At 44.7% G+C, this 11,450-nt stretch overlaps 1 protein-coding gene across 2 annotated transcripts; it reads right to left on the reverse strand.

The window, feature by feature from the left end:
* Positions 1 to 876: 876 nt before the first annotated feature.
* tab1 (TGF-beta activated kinase 1/MAP3K7 binding protein 1) lies at positions 877 to 11,151 on the reverse strand. 2 transcript variants are annotated; one of them, XM_019862245.1, is made up of 11 exons: positions 11,066 to 11,151; positions 10,549 to 10,679; positions 10,267 to 10,420; positions 9,445 to 9,540; positions 8,101 to 8,203; positions 7,102 to 7,218; positions 6,710 to 6,821; positions 5,699 to 5,843; positions 4,354 to 4,567; positions 3,710 to 3,863; positions 877 to 1,736 (listed from the first exon to the last, which is right to left on the reverse strand). In XM_019862245.1, the coding sequence occupies exons 1-11, from the start codon at positions 11,096 to 11,098 to the stop codon at positions 1,514 to 1,516; spliced, it is 1,482 nt and encodes a 493-aa protein (XP_019717804.1). In that variant the 5' UTR covers positions 11,099 to 11,151; the 3' UTR covers positions 877 to 1,513. The 2 variants fall into 2 exon arrangements, with proteins under 2 accessions (XP_019717804.1, XP_019717803.1); XM_019862244.1 differs by having other exon boundaries at positions 877 to 1,739.
* Positions 11,152 to 11,450: the final 299 nt, after the last annotated feature.

Here is an 11,450-nt window from a genome sequence, read left to right on the forward strand (position 1 = left end):
GGGCGAAGACGCAAGTGGTTTGGAATTCAGCAGAGACCATCTGTCAAGCACACGCCATCCAAATTTTGGAGCAAGTGGACAAAATCTCAGAGGAGCGACTCTGGCAAGGAATCCTCGCCAATTGTCCATTTCAAACCAAAAGTATTGTGGCACAGATGGAATGTACTCGACATACGCATCTTTATTGTTGAATTAAAAAAATAAAACAGTACATTGAGCACATTCATGAGATTTCAAAACAAGTCCAGGAGGTCTGAATTCAAAGCCATCCACAAGAGATGAGAGATTACGCACTTGTGACAACACGAGGCACACGCGCCCTCTGACATCGATGTCCTAAACCGGCAGCGGGTCAGAACCGGGCCCTCAGGCGGGCCAAACCAAGCCGGTGGGATTGTTCCGCCTGTCTGGCAAAAGTTCTGGTTCGTTCACATATCGATTTATTTTGAAGCTTTCATTTTGACACGAGCACCAGAGAACTGCAAGTGTTGCGACTTGTGTGATACATGCACGTACCTGCTCGGAAGGTTCATTCCGAGGTCGCTCGCTCTCACTCTCTCGACACACACACACACACACACACACACACACACACACACACACACACACACACACACGGTGGTCGACTGGTAAGCACGTCGGCAGAGGTGAGGGTTCGATTCCGGCTGCGGCCTTCCTGTGTGGAGTTTGCATGTTCTCCCCGTGCCTGCGTGGGTTTTCTCCGGGTACTCCGATTTCCTCCCACATTCCAAAAACATTCACGGCAGGTTAACGGAATACTCTGGATTGTCCCGAGGTGTGAGCGCGGGTGGTTGTTCGTCAATGGGTGCCCTGCGATGGGCTGGCTACCAGTTTTTGGTTGCCAAGAATAAGCAATAAATTAAAAACAAAAAACCCCGCACATTTGACGGAGTTAACCAAAGAGACTTTTTTTTTTTTTTTACTTGGGCAAGTCAAACACTGTGGCATTATGGGTTAAATTGCTAAGCAAAGAGGCTAAGTTGTTTGCATTTTTAGCTTACAAATATGTTGGAACAAAAATGTTGACTCCACAGTGACAGTTCCTCATTTCTGTAATTTCTTGCAAAAATCTGACTTTGCACCCCCCAAAATGAAGTTAGGCAGTTATGTTCTAAGCGATTTGAAAGTTGCACATGAAGTCAGCTTTTAAAGGAGAAAATAAAAGCGCTTTTTTAAAAGTTGTAATTTAGGTGAATAAAAATACGTTCCTGATAATGCAGTTGAAGTTCTTTCGGGGGTGTACCTAATGAAGGGACAAGTTATATCCTTTCTGAACCCTCAAAGTCTTGGCCGGCAGGGCAAGTCCTTCCACATTTTTAGGTTCCGGCGAGCACGGGAGCAAAGTGTTTGGACGTGTTCACGACGGCATCCGAGCACGGGCAGCCAAATTCCGAGCGGCGAGGATCCCAAAGTCCAAAAGGCTTCCTGGTCATTTGGTCCCGATGTCTGACTTTAGTGGAAAAGACGAATAAGGGCCTCCGCCACGTCAGTCTCACTCGGGTCCAAGGCCGCCCCGAGCGATCTGTCCGTCGCCGTGTTCGCCGCCCCACAGGCGGTAGAACTGCGTGAAGTCCACGTAGGGCGGGACGCGTCCCGTCTCGTCGGGCTGCGCCGCCTGGCTCCCCCGCTGGCGGAACAGGCTGCCGTCACCTGAGCTGGAGCTGGAGCTCTGCGTCTGCGTGTTGGTGGACTGCAGGGTGGCCGTGGGGCTCTGGCTACTGGAGAGGGGACGACGGTGGGAAGGGCGGGGGTACAGGTCGGGGTTCCGTTCGAAGGCGGCGGCGCAGTCAAGGACGCGGCAGGGCCGGCGTGGAGGAGGAGGAGGAGGAAAAATTAGGGTGAGGAAGAGGGAGTGATTGCCTCTACCTTGGATGGCCGAGATCAACGCGACGGAAAGTTACATTGCTTCCATCCATTTATTTACAAAAGTAGGACCAAGGTGCGTTGTATTTCAAATGATCTTTTCTGGTCATTTATTATACTAAAGTTCAGTAAAAAAATGAGTTTATTTTGATGTGTTCCATTTTTATGCTTTTTTTTTTTAATAGCCATATTTTGGGGGGGGTAAAAAAAAACGCATATACTCGAAAAAAGTCAGGATGTCATGAAAGGAATGGCTTTGTTTTTTTTAAGATAAAACAAATTGTGAGAAGTAAAAAAACAAAAAGGGTTTATATTTTCAGTGAAGATAATCCTAATGTTTAAGTAATACATTCGAACTTGTTTGGAGAAAAAAAAATGGAGTTATTAAGCAGAGTAATATGATTTTTCCCGAAAAATAAGCAGGCTAGAAGCTAAAATGTTTATTTCCAAGCAGATAAAGTTGTATTGTCTTGAAACAACAAATCTCATTCACGACACAACATTATCTTGTCAGAAAAAAAATTTGTGCATTTTTAGGCTTTGGATCAGTAAGATTACAAGCTGCCTTTCGAGGAGTCAATCTTTTTAATTGAAAAAAAAAAATCTAAATTTAGCAAGGAATCTAGTCATATTACAAGAACATTTTTCATATTTTCTTTTTTTTTCAAGAAAAAAATTAAAGTTGAAATTTAGCAGTGAGAAATGCAAAACGTTGCATTCAAATGAAGAAATAATTTTAAAATTTGTTTTTGATGACAAAACTTCACAAACTAAAATGAATGTTGTAATATTGTCGGAGTAAAGCACAAGCCGGAAGGAAGTGACCCACATGACCTGATTTCATGCCTTTTATAACTGTTACACTTGTCAAGAATTTTCTCAAGACTCCTGAAAACATTCTGGCTTGAGCTGTCCAGAAGTCGTCACCGCCGTTTATTTACGTTTTGTTTGATGCAAAATTGTACCAGCAGCTCGACTCGAGTCTTTCTCCGGCCGTCAAGCAAAAGAAGAAATGAAAGCTCGCCGAGTAAAAACAAGCAAAGCGGCGGAGGAACACCGGGAAGCAAAAGGCTGACCCAAAATAAATACAGAAAAAAAAAGGGGGGGGGGTGCGATCTTACTTATCTAAATGAGCAGCAGGGGGAGGGCTCTCACACAGGAAGCCCGGAAAAATGTTGCTGCTCCAGTCAAAACAAACACCGGAGGGAATAAAAGCAGCAAAGTACAGCGCTGCCTTCACTGTCAGTTCAACTTCTTCCGTGGCCGTGCTTGGATGTTAAATCAACTCAAATCAGGAGAAAAGCAGTGGACGGACTATTTTTGTACTCTGTGATGAAAACGTCTCAAAATACCGACGGAATGGAATGTTGTAGCTAGCGTGATAGCTGGAGGAAAAAAAAAAAAAAAAAGCTGAACCATTTTGAAATAGAACCAAAATGCTTTTTCCCCCCCTTGCTCAATACTGACATGAGCGATGATTTGAATTGTTCAACCCTATTTCGAAGTCAAGATACCGTTACACTAAGGCTAAACCATTTTGGAAAATCACGGAAATGCGATTTTTTTCCCCCCCTCCAAGGTCTTTTCGATTCAAATGTTCTATTTTTCACCAAACAAGCAATGAATTCACCATTATGACCGACAACAGCCTAACACATGGCGGGTCTATCAGCCGCCACTTGCTCGCTCCGGATGACGCTCTACATCGCCGCAAATTGCGTTCTATCACAAAAATCGTAATGATATCACAACCGCGATGACTCGTTCGGCCCTCCGTTGCGGAAAGTGACAAGGGAGGGGTCAGGGGGCGAGCGAGCGAGCTTACCCGGGCGTGGGGGTGCCCTCCTCCAGGGTGGAGGCCGCGGCGGTCCCGTTGGTCAGGGTGCTCTGCGAGGGCATAACCAGCGAGAGGGTGACGCTGGTTTTACTGGTGCTCTGGCTGTTGGAGTAGGGCACCGACACCGGGTAGATGCGGCCGCCTGCAAGCCCCAAACCAGGAGGAAAATGGTTAGAAGGGACGTCCAAAAGAACAACACATTTCGCTTGGCCCAAAACTTCCAAGAGGGCCCAACTCAGCGGGGAAGCGCAAATACAAAATTCAACCTTGTTAAGACTTGTATTTCTGCTCCTCGGACGACACACCGTCTGGTTTTATTTTCATTGGCACTCGGATGTTGATTTCAGACTTGAGGTGCCCAAACTTGTCGGACTTTCAACGTGTCGCCATTTGTCTCCCTTATACTCGACGGGACAAACCGAGAGACACCGCCAAAATCTTTATCTTCTATTCAAAAGCAGTTCTGATCTCTAATCCACAGCAACACCGCCATCGACAGGCAGATGTTTGTCAGCGCAGTGCTGCACAAAAGCTGAATTTCAGAGACAGGATTTTTTTTTCTTCTCCTCAATAAAAGAACCCTGGCGATGAGGACTCTCTCTCAACTTGAGTCTCTCGAACAAGCAAAGCACCTTGCGTGGGCGTTTGGGCGCCGTCCGCCAGCGGGTAGTTGAGCGTACGAATGAGCAGGGTCATGTCCTCGTGACGGGAGCAGAAGGTGGCCCTCTGGCGGCCCGACGTGTAGACGTCGTGGTGCAGCCGTTTGACGCGGTCCACCACAGACTGGGCGGCCGCCTCCAGCGTGCTCTGCTGCGCCAGCTCGGCCGCCACCATGGCAACGATTTCCTAGGATGGCACAGGAGCGCGGGTCACGTCGGCATGTCGGGCGGGTCATTTGGAGTTGGTCTCGTGTTGTGGTGAGTCATCCAAACTCTGGCGCCTCTGGGAATGGCAAAACTGACCCGAAAATGGCCACTCCTAAGCAAAACTGCCAATGGCCTTTTTGCATCTCCTCACGATGGGCACGTCTACCAAATTTGCGGTTGTTAAAAGGAACATTTCAGAATCATAATCATCTTTATTGCTTTGAGGGCTTAATTTGAAAGAAATTCCAACAGGCGCTCGCAACCTTTTTACCGTTTTGGCCATTCTCTACTCATAGCAATGTGGCAAACATCGAAGGACGCCTTGAATGGCAAAATGAGCCCAAAGGAGCACTCTCGCTGTCTTGAGGAGACTTTTTTTTTTTTTGTGGGTCCACTCATGTCTACCAAATTTGAGGTTTGCAGGCTCATTGGGAAAAAGGAGCCGCAATGGAATTGCTTCTTCCCAGTTCTTGTCATGTTTATAGGTGATGTGTCCAAATGGAATTCCAATACAGTAAACTTGTCTTGTAGTTTTGACTATAACAAGTAAAAAGTACAAACACTCCATTGGAGGATAAACATCAGCGCTGGGTCGTACCGCCATCTCCCGTGGGATCAGGAAGTCAGGCGACCACCCAGTGAGATAAGAAGCTATCGGGTTATCAATCAGTGTCAGCTCTTCCTTCACAGGATGAGCTGCCCTTTCTAAAACCGGCGCATCCATATGTGATTGCAGTATTATTTAGTGACAATAGTGTTAGGAAAACAGCATATGGGCGTGCAGTGAAAGCTGCAGTAGAAGACTACGCTGTGGCTACAGGTTCCAAAAGTAAATAAGGTATGGAGGTTGAAAATAAAGGCCAAAATGGCAGAATTTTGTGGTGGATTTTTTTCCTCCTCCCCTGGGCATGATGTCTTGAGATTTTTTTGTGTGGTTGTTTTCATGATAGACATACTGTATGTACCCAACTTCATGTTGCTAAGCAAAACTGGCTTAGCGGGCTGAAGTTGGAAAACAAAGGCGTCAAGAGTGCAATTGATTAATTTTCCGTGTCATAAGGAAGCAAGAGAATCATTTTGAGAGGTGTGTGCGTGCAGTGTTGCCATCGACCTTGTTGACATGTTCGGGCCCGTGCGCGCACTCCAGGGCGTCGATGAGTCCTTCAGACATGAGCAGCAGAAAGCCCGTAACGCTATCCAGCGACTGGCTACCGAGTATTTCTGGCTCGGCTATGATGGGCCTCGTTTTGGCCGCGCTGGAGTCCCGCAAAAAAAAAAAAAAAAAAAAAAAAGCAAATGGAAACGGTATCAAAAGTGTGCATTTGTGAAGAGAAATTATGACATCAAAAAATGACAAGAAATGATTTTCAATACTCAAAGACTCTCCTCCAAGGAGTAAATGTTTTCTGTATTTAGCTTTGACAATTGAAGTTAATTTAAGGAAGTGAGATGACAATTTGGCCACTTTAATCTCACTTAAACTCAGATGAATAGAGAACAATTATTCTTTTCTGCCCCACTCTCGTGTGGAGTTCCACAGGGCTCAATTTAGGGTCCTCTGCTGCTCTCAACGTATCTGCTCCGTTTTGCACGTCTAGAGGAAATCAGGCAAGACCCGGATGGATGGCATTGAATTAAAATTAATTTTCTATGAAAAGAAGACACAGGTGATGGCACTTGGTCCCAGCGGCCCTTGTACATCCCATCCTGCGGACTTACTGTTGTTCAATCCAGCTTCTTTCATCTTTGGTTGGAGCTTTGCCATTTCAGCCAAATTTAAAGAAGTGAGACGCCTTTTTTTTTTTGTAAAGTTGCCATTTTGAGATAATTTAAAGGGATCTGATGATAAATGATCTGCGTGTATATTTGTGGAAGGCAAGGCAATGCGCTGTCTAATTTTAAGACTTAAGTCAATTCCACCTACGTTCATTCAACGGAGCAAGAAAGTGAATGGTGCAAAAGATCCCCGGGACACAAATTCTTACGAGGTACTGTAAGCACCTCAAGGGGTGCCACGGTTTTGGTTCGAAATTCCGTTCAAACAGGCTCAGCAATTAAGTCGATGATTAGGAGCATGCCTAAAATAAGCTTTGCAGTGTGTTTGGTAGGTCCGTTCATCTACCTGAGCAGGTCGATATCATTGTAGTTAATTTTGACCCGGTAGTCTCCAAGCCTCCTGGTGCTGCTCTGCCCAGCGATCTGACCCGCCTGCCTCACGCGGGCCGAATCCAATCCTGGGGAAAAAAAGGGCAGGCATGGAATGATTGCTGATCAATGTAAATCACTTTGATAGATCACTTGAAAATAAGCGTCTGAGACGGTTCACTGCGATGACATTCCAAACAGAGCGTATTGCTCTTTTTTAGTCGGCTTTTAATAAGTAAATAAATGCTCGCCGTCGTCGTCGCGCGGCTGTGGTAGCCGGCACGGCTTGAACATGAACTCTGCACTTCAATGTTGGAAAATCGCAAAAATTTGCATGCAAACAACGGCAAGATTTAAAGTTGACCTCACCCAGCGCAGCAAGTCTCTGCAGCTCGTCGTCATTATCGGTGCTGTGAGGTCGGCCCAGCTGGAAAAACTGGTTCTGGCCGTCGCTGGTGGTTTTGCACAGCAGAGCCCGGTTGGTCCCTGAGAAACGTGAATTGAATTCCAGATAACTCTACGCCACTATGACAGACCAATAAACATTTTCGGAAATAGGCAGTGAACGAAAGATTGACTTGGCTGTTTAAGGTCAAACTTAAGCATAAGCCGGCAAATCAGACACGCAAATGTTTATGTCCAGTGAAGCCACCCTGAATTGAATTGACTTTTGTTTCATGTGTCCGTGACAAATAAACAGCTAGAAGCAAGAACATTGTTCCTCTTATTTGGACAACTGTGCAAACAACTTCTTTTCCTTTCCTCAAGGTGATGTTATAATCTCCTGTTTCTTGACAGTGAGAGGGAGAACAAAGGCTCAGGAGTCTTTTAAAAAAAAAAGGTGCCTTTTTAGAAATAGCAGTGCTTTAACACATGCAAATGTATTTAAAGCATGTCGGGACATGTACAACTGTAACGGTCATATTAGGTGCAGCGTCAACACAGTATAGCATTGATATCAGTATGAACCCGGCCAGAACACAACAGTCAACAACTCACCTGATGGCCAAATGGGATAAAACGACACACGGGGTCTGTTTCAAATCATGGACATTAAAACTAAGAATTTTACACTGATGCTACCTTCAAAGAACATTTGTAAATGTTAGTTTTGTGTCTGGCTTTTTTTAAACACATTTGAACAAGAGACTTAATGATTAAGGACCATTTTTACGGATAATTAAAATAATTGTTTAAAAGAATAATGTCCATTTCATGCTCGGGTAAGGAGCAAGGCTGTTCAATTTCAGATCATTGAGCTGATGGCAAACGTGGTGCAAGCACGACACCTGCTGGTGGAAAAGTCAAACGGCGAGCTCACGGCCAAAGCTCCCCCAACTCGTGTGTTTTTCCGCGCTCGTTACGTACCAACGTTGGCGATGTAGAGTTTGTTGTTGAGGATGAGCGCCACGATAGCCATGGCTCCTCCCGACACCTCCTGCTCCAACTCCTTCAAGCGCTCCTGCACCTTCTGGAGGCCCGATTGAGAAGAAAAAAAAAAAAAGAGAGCGTTCAGGAATCAAGTACACAAACAAAAGTATGAACGTAAATCGAGTTAAGCCCATCGGAAAGCCTTTAAAAGGCAGGCCTACTCGGATGTGGAGGTGGAGATAGTGTGGTCCGACGAGTTCCTGGCTAGAGGGTTTGCCGCTGCGGTGTACAGCGACGGCGTCAGCTGAGGCTCGTAGCAGACGAGCCAAGAACGTGCTTTGAAGGATTGCATTTTGCGTCGGTTAAAGTGATTTAAAAACGCACCAGCGGCTGCCTCCATCTTCCCTCGATTGAAACCACCTCCGAAGGGATTTTTTATCGGTCTAACTAGCAATGAAAGGCGCTATTCAATGAGCTCACAAGACATGCAGCCAAGTAACTGTAAGGGTTTTAACGTACACCAAAAATAAAATAAATTGTGTGATGCACTGAAGCCACAATAAGTAAGCTGCGGTATAGAAAGGGATGACTAGTGCCTTGAATGTCAACGCTTTTATCGGACAACGGCCTGTTGAAATGAAGCTCCTCCCTTCACTTCAACCTTATTCCTTTGGACGAAGAAGCCGCCAAAGCAAAAGTTTTATGTCAGACAGGGTGATTTAATTTGTGTGCGTATCCACACCAGTGTTATAATAATTTAAAAATTTTCACGATAGTTTTTGTCTCGTTTGGAGGTTTTTTTTTTCCCATTCAGTTAGTTTTAAATAGTTTTTGTAACCGTTTTTTTATTTTGGGGAAAATGTTAACATTTTTCACAATAGTTTTTATCTCGTTTGGAGGGTTTTTTTTCCCATTCAGTTTTAAATAGTTTTTGGAGCCGTTTTTTTATTTTGGGGAAAATGCTTAATTTGATTTTATTGTATGGAATATTTGCAGGGTGCAAGATAAACAAACACACACAAAAAAACAAAAAACAAAGTCACTACGTATTGTGTAATAAAGTGAACTACGATTGTCAAATGACTGCCCAACCTTCCTTCTGCACAGACGCACTGTCGAGCAATATTGAAATACATTTAAAATGAACATCTTAAGCTCATGCATGATATTGATTGACAAAAAATGAAAACAAAAGAATTAATAATTCTATCATTTTGAAAATTAATCTAAGATGTACTTTCAGTTTGTTTTCTTTTTTTAAGCAATTTTGTTCATTAAAATGTTTATAGTTGTCACGATTTTGTTAGCTTTCATGAACTATAACAACCTTGGTACACACACCTCGCTATGCGGTAGCATGTAGCCAGACAGGTTAGCTTTCTCTGCCAGAGCGTCGTCGATGGTGTGCAAGTAGCTTTTCTCCACCGCTTCAAATGCCTGCACAAACAACACACATTGTTTTGGCAACAGACAATCGATTGGGGATGGCCATCGACTATTTGCATCAGCTAAATAAAAGTATGTTTGCCCACAATTCAATGTTTTAGAGTGATTTCATTTTCTCATTCACACTTTAAAAGCTTCAGACTTATAAACGCCCCACACCGAGTCGACGCGGCAAGGAAAAAGCAGCTCATTTAAGACACGCCCTCAACAGGCTTGAAAGAATTCATTTATTGATTGAGAACTGTTCCGGCCCGTTCTCGTAGTGGCAGCAGAGGAAAGGTCCAACAGGTGTGGAAGTTTGAGTGAATAAACGCGGAGCAATAACACCTTGATTGCCACAACAGAGACAGACACGCACAACACTACATTTCTAAGTGGAGTCATACACAACACAACTCTGAAAGCAACAAAGACCTCTTTGAATAGTGGTGCCTAAACAGTGCAGGTGGTGGCAGCCCTGAAATCAATGACTAATCGGGTCACAATCCCTTGCACTGACTGGTCGGCTGAGTTCGGGACGAGAGCCACCAATCGGGAAGGAGCAAGGGGAGAGCTCCCGCACACAGATTAACAAACAATGGCCACAAAAGATTGTGCAAATTTACAACATGAAACTTCCGCACTGAAATTGCCGTGCCCCCGCCCGCGTAGGTGCTGCCGTTTTATTTCCTATCCGGGTTATAAATTTCCTACCCATGTATGTGGTATCACACCGACCTGCGTGAGGATCCTGCGGATATCAGTGTCCGTGTGGTCGGCACTGAGCTGCTCCAGCAGGAGTTCGGCCGTAAGACACTGCGAAGCGAAGCTGGCCACTCGGCTGCCGTCGTAGCCGTTGAAGACGCCGTAGAGGGAGCAGCCATCCTCACTCCTGGAAAGAAGAGCGCAAGATGTATTTGGAGCACTTTGGGCTGACAGTGTTGCTTGAAAGAGGCTTCAGTTTACTTTCAGCACCCCCCACCCCCACCTGGATCTACGATACAATCCTGATTCTCTTACCTGAAGCGAAGGTGTGTGTCCTCATTGGGGTGGCTCTGCGTGCCTTTCCCATCGGGGCCATACACGCAGTTTGGTGCGGTGCCAACTCCGCAGAGTTGGCACAGAGGAAGGTCGTCGGTCCAACTCTGATGCTACAAAAGAAGTCAGCATCCCATTGAGATATCCTCCTATTAAGACCCTCTTGTGTAGCCTAAATAAGGAACCAAAACTTGTATTTATGTTCTCATCTTCTCAGTTATTTTGTGTATCAAGTCAGACGCATTGTAGCTTTTGAACAATGCCGTATAAAGAATTTTATCATGCTTTTTTTCACCATTAATCGTCTGGGAGTGGAGCTTGTATGTTAGCCACACAGCTAGCTAGCGCAAGCGAACGTCACAGAAGTACACACAAACACACGAAAATGTGCAAAAGAAAAATAAAACCAACCAAGACGGGTATTATATTTCAATCCAAGGCAGTAACCTTTGAGTTTTATACGCCAAAGACGTGGAGGAGGGACGAAGTTTGTACTTACACTCTGCATCAAATTCCTCCGTTGAGCCGCCATGTTGGAAGTTGCCCGGTTGCGTTCAGGTACACCTCACGATGCCTGTTTGCAGAGTCACCACTGGGATTTTTCCAAAGAATATTTAACATTGGGTCAGTACTAAGATGAGTAATTTTAAATAACCTGTTAAAAAAATATTGATGAGTGTTTTCGAATTCGTCTCGTTAAGTTTTACTACGATGCATGAATAATTGGCGATGACAAAGTATAATTTCCGATAGCTCTTAAAGGTTAAACCAGCAGAGCAAGTTGGGCGTTTTATACATAAAAATGCGATTTCACGCGCAGATGCTATTTCTCCTTATTTATTCATTATTTTACTGTAGTGTCACGAAATTTGCGATTTGAAATA

Source organism: Hippocampus comes, unplaced genomic scaffold (assembly GCF_001891065.2).
Source record: "Hippocampus comes isolate QL1 unplaced genomic scaffold, H_comes_QL1_v1.1 scaffold7, whole genome shotgun sequence".
In the NCBI taxonomy this organism is placed as follows: Eukaryota; Metazoa; Chordata; class Actinopteri; order Syngnathiformes; family Syngnathidae; genus Hippocampus; species Hippocampus comes.

What these genes read in the sequence shown, in the direction of transcription:
- tab1 (XM_019862244.1), bottom strand. Translation starts at nt 11,098, where the DNA reads ATGGCGGCTCAACGGAGGAATTTGATGCAGAGT. An exon ending in TCCGCAGGATCCTCACGCAG is followed by an intron (nt 9,541 to 10,266) that starts GTCGGTGTGATA and finishes TTGTTTGTGCAG; the next exon opens with GCATTTGAAGCGGTGGAGAA. An exon ending in ACATGCTACCGCATAGCGAG is followed by an intron (nt 8,204 to 9,444) that starts GTGTGTGTACCA and finishes TCGGGCCTCCAG; the next exon opens with AAGGTGCAGGAGCGCTTGAA.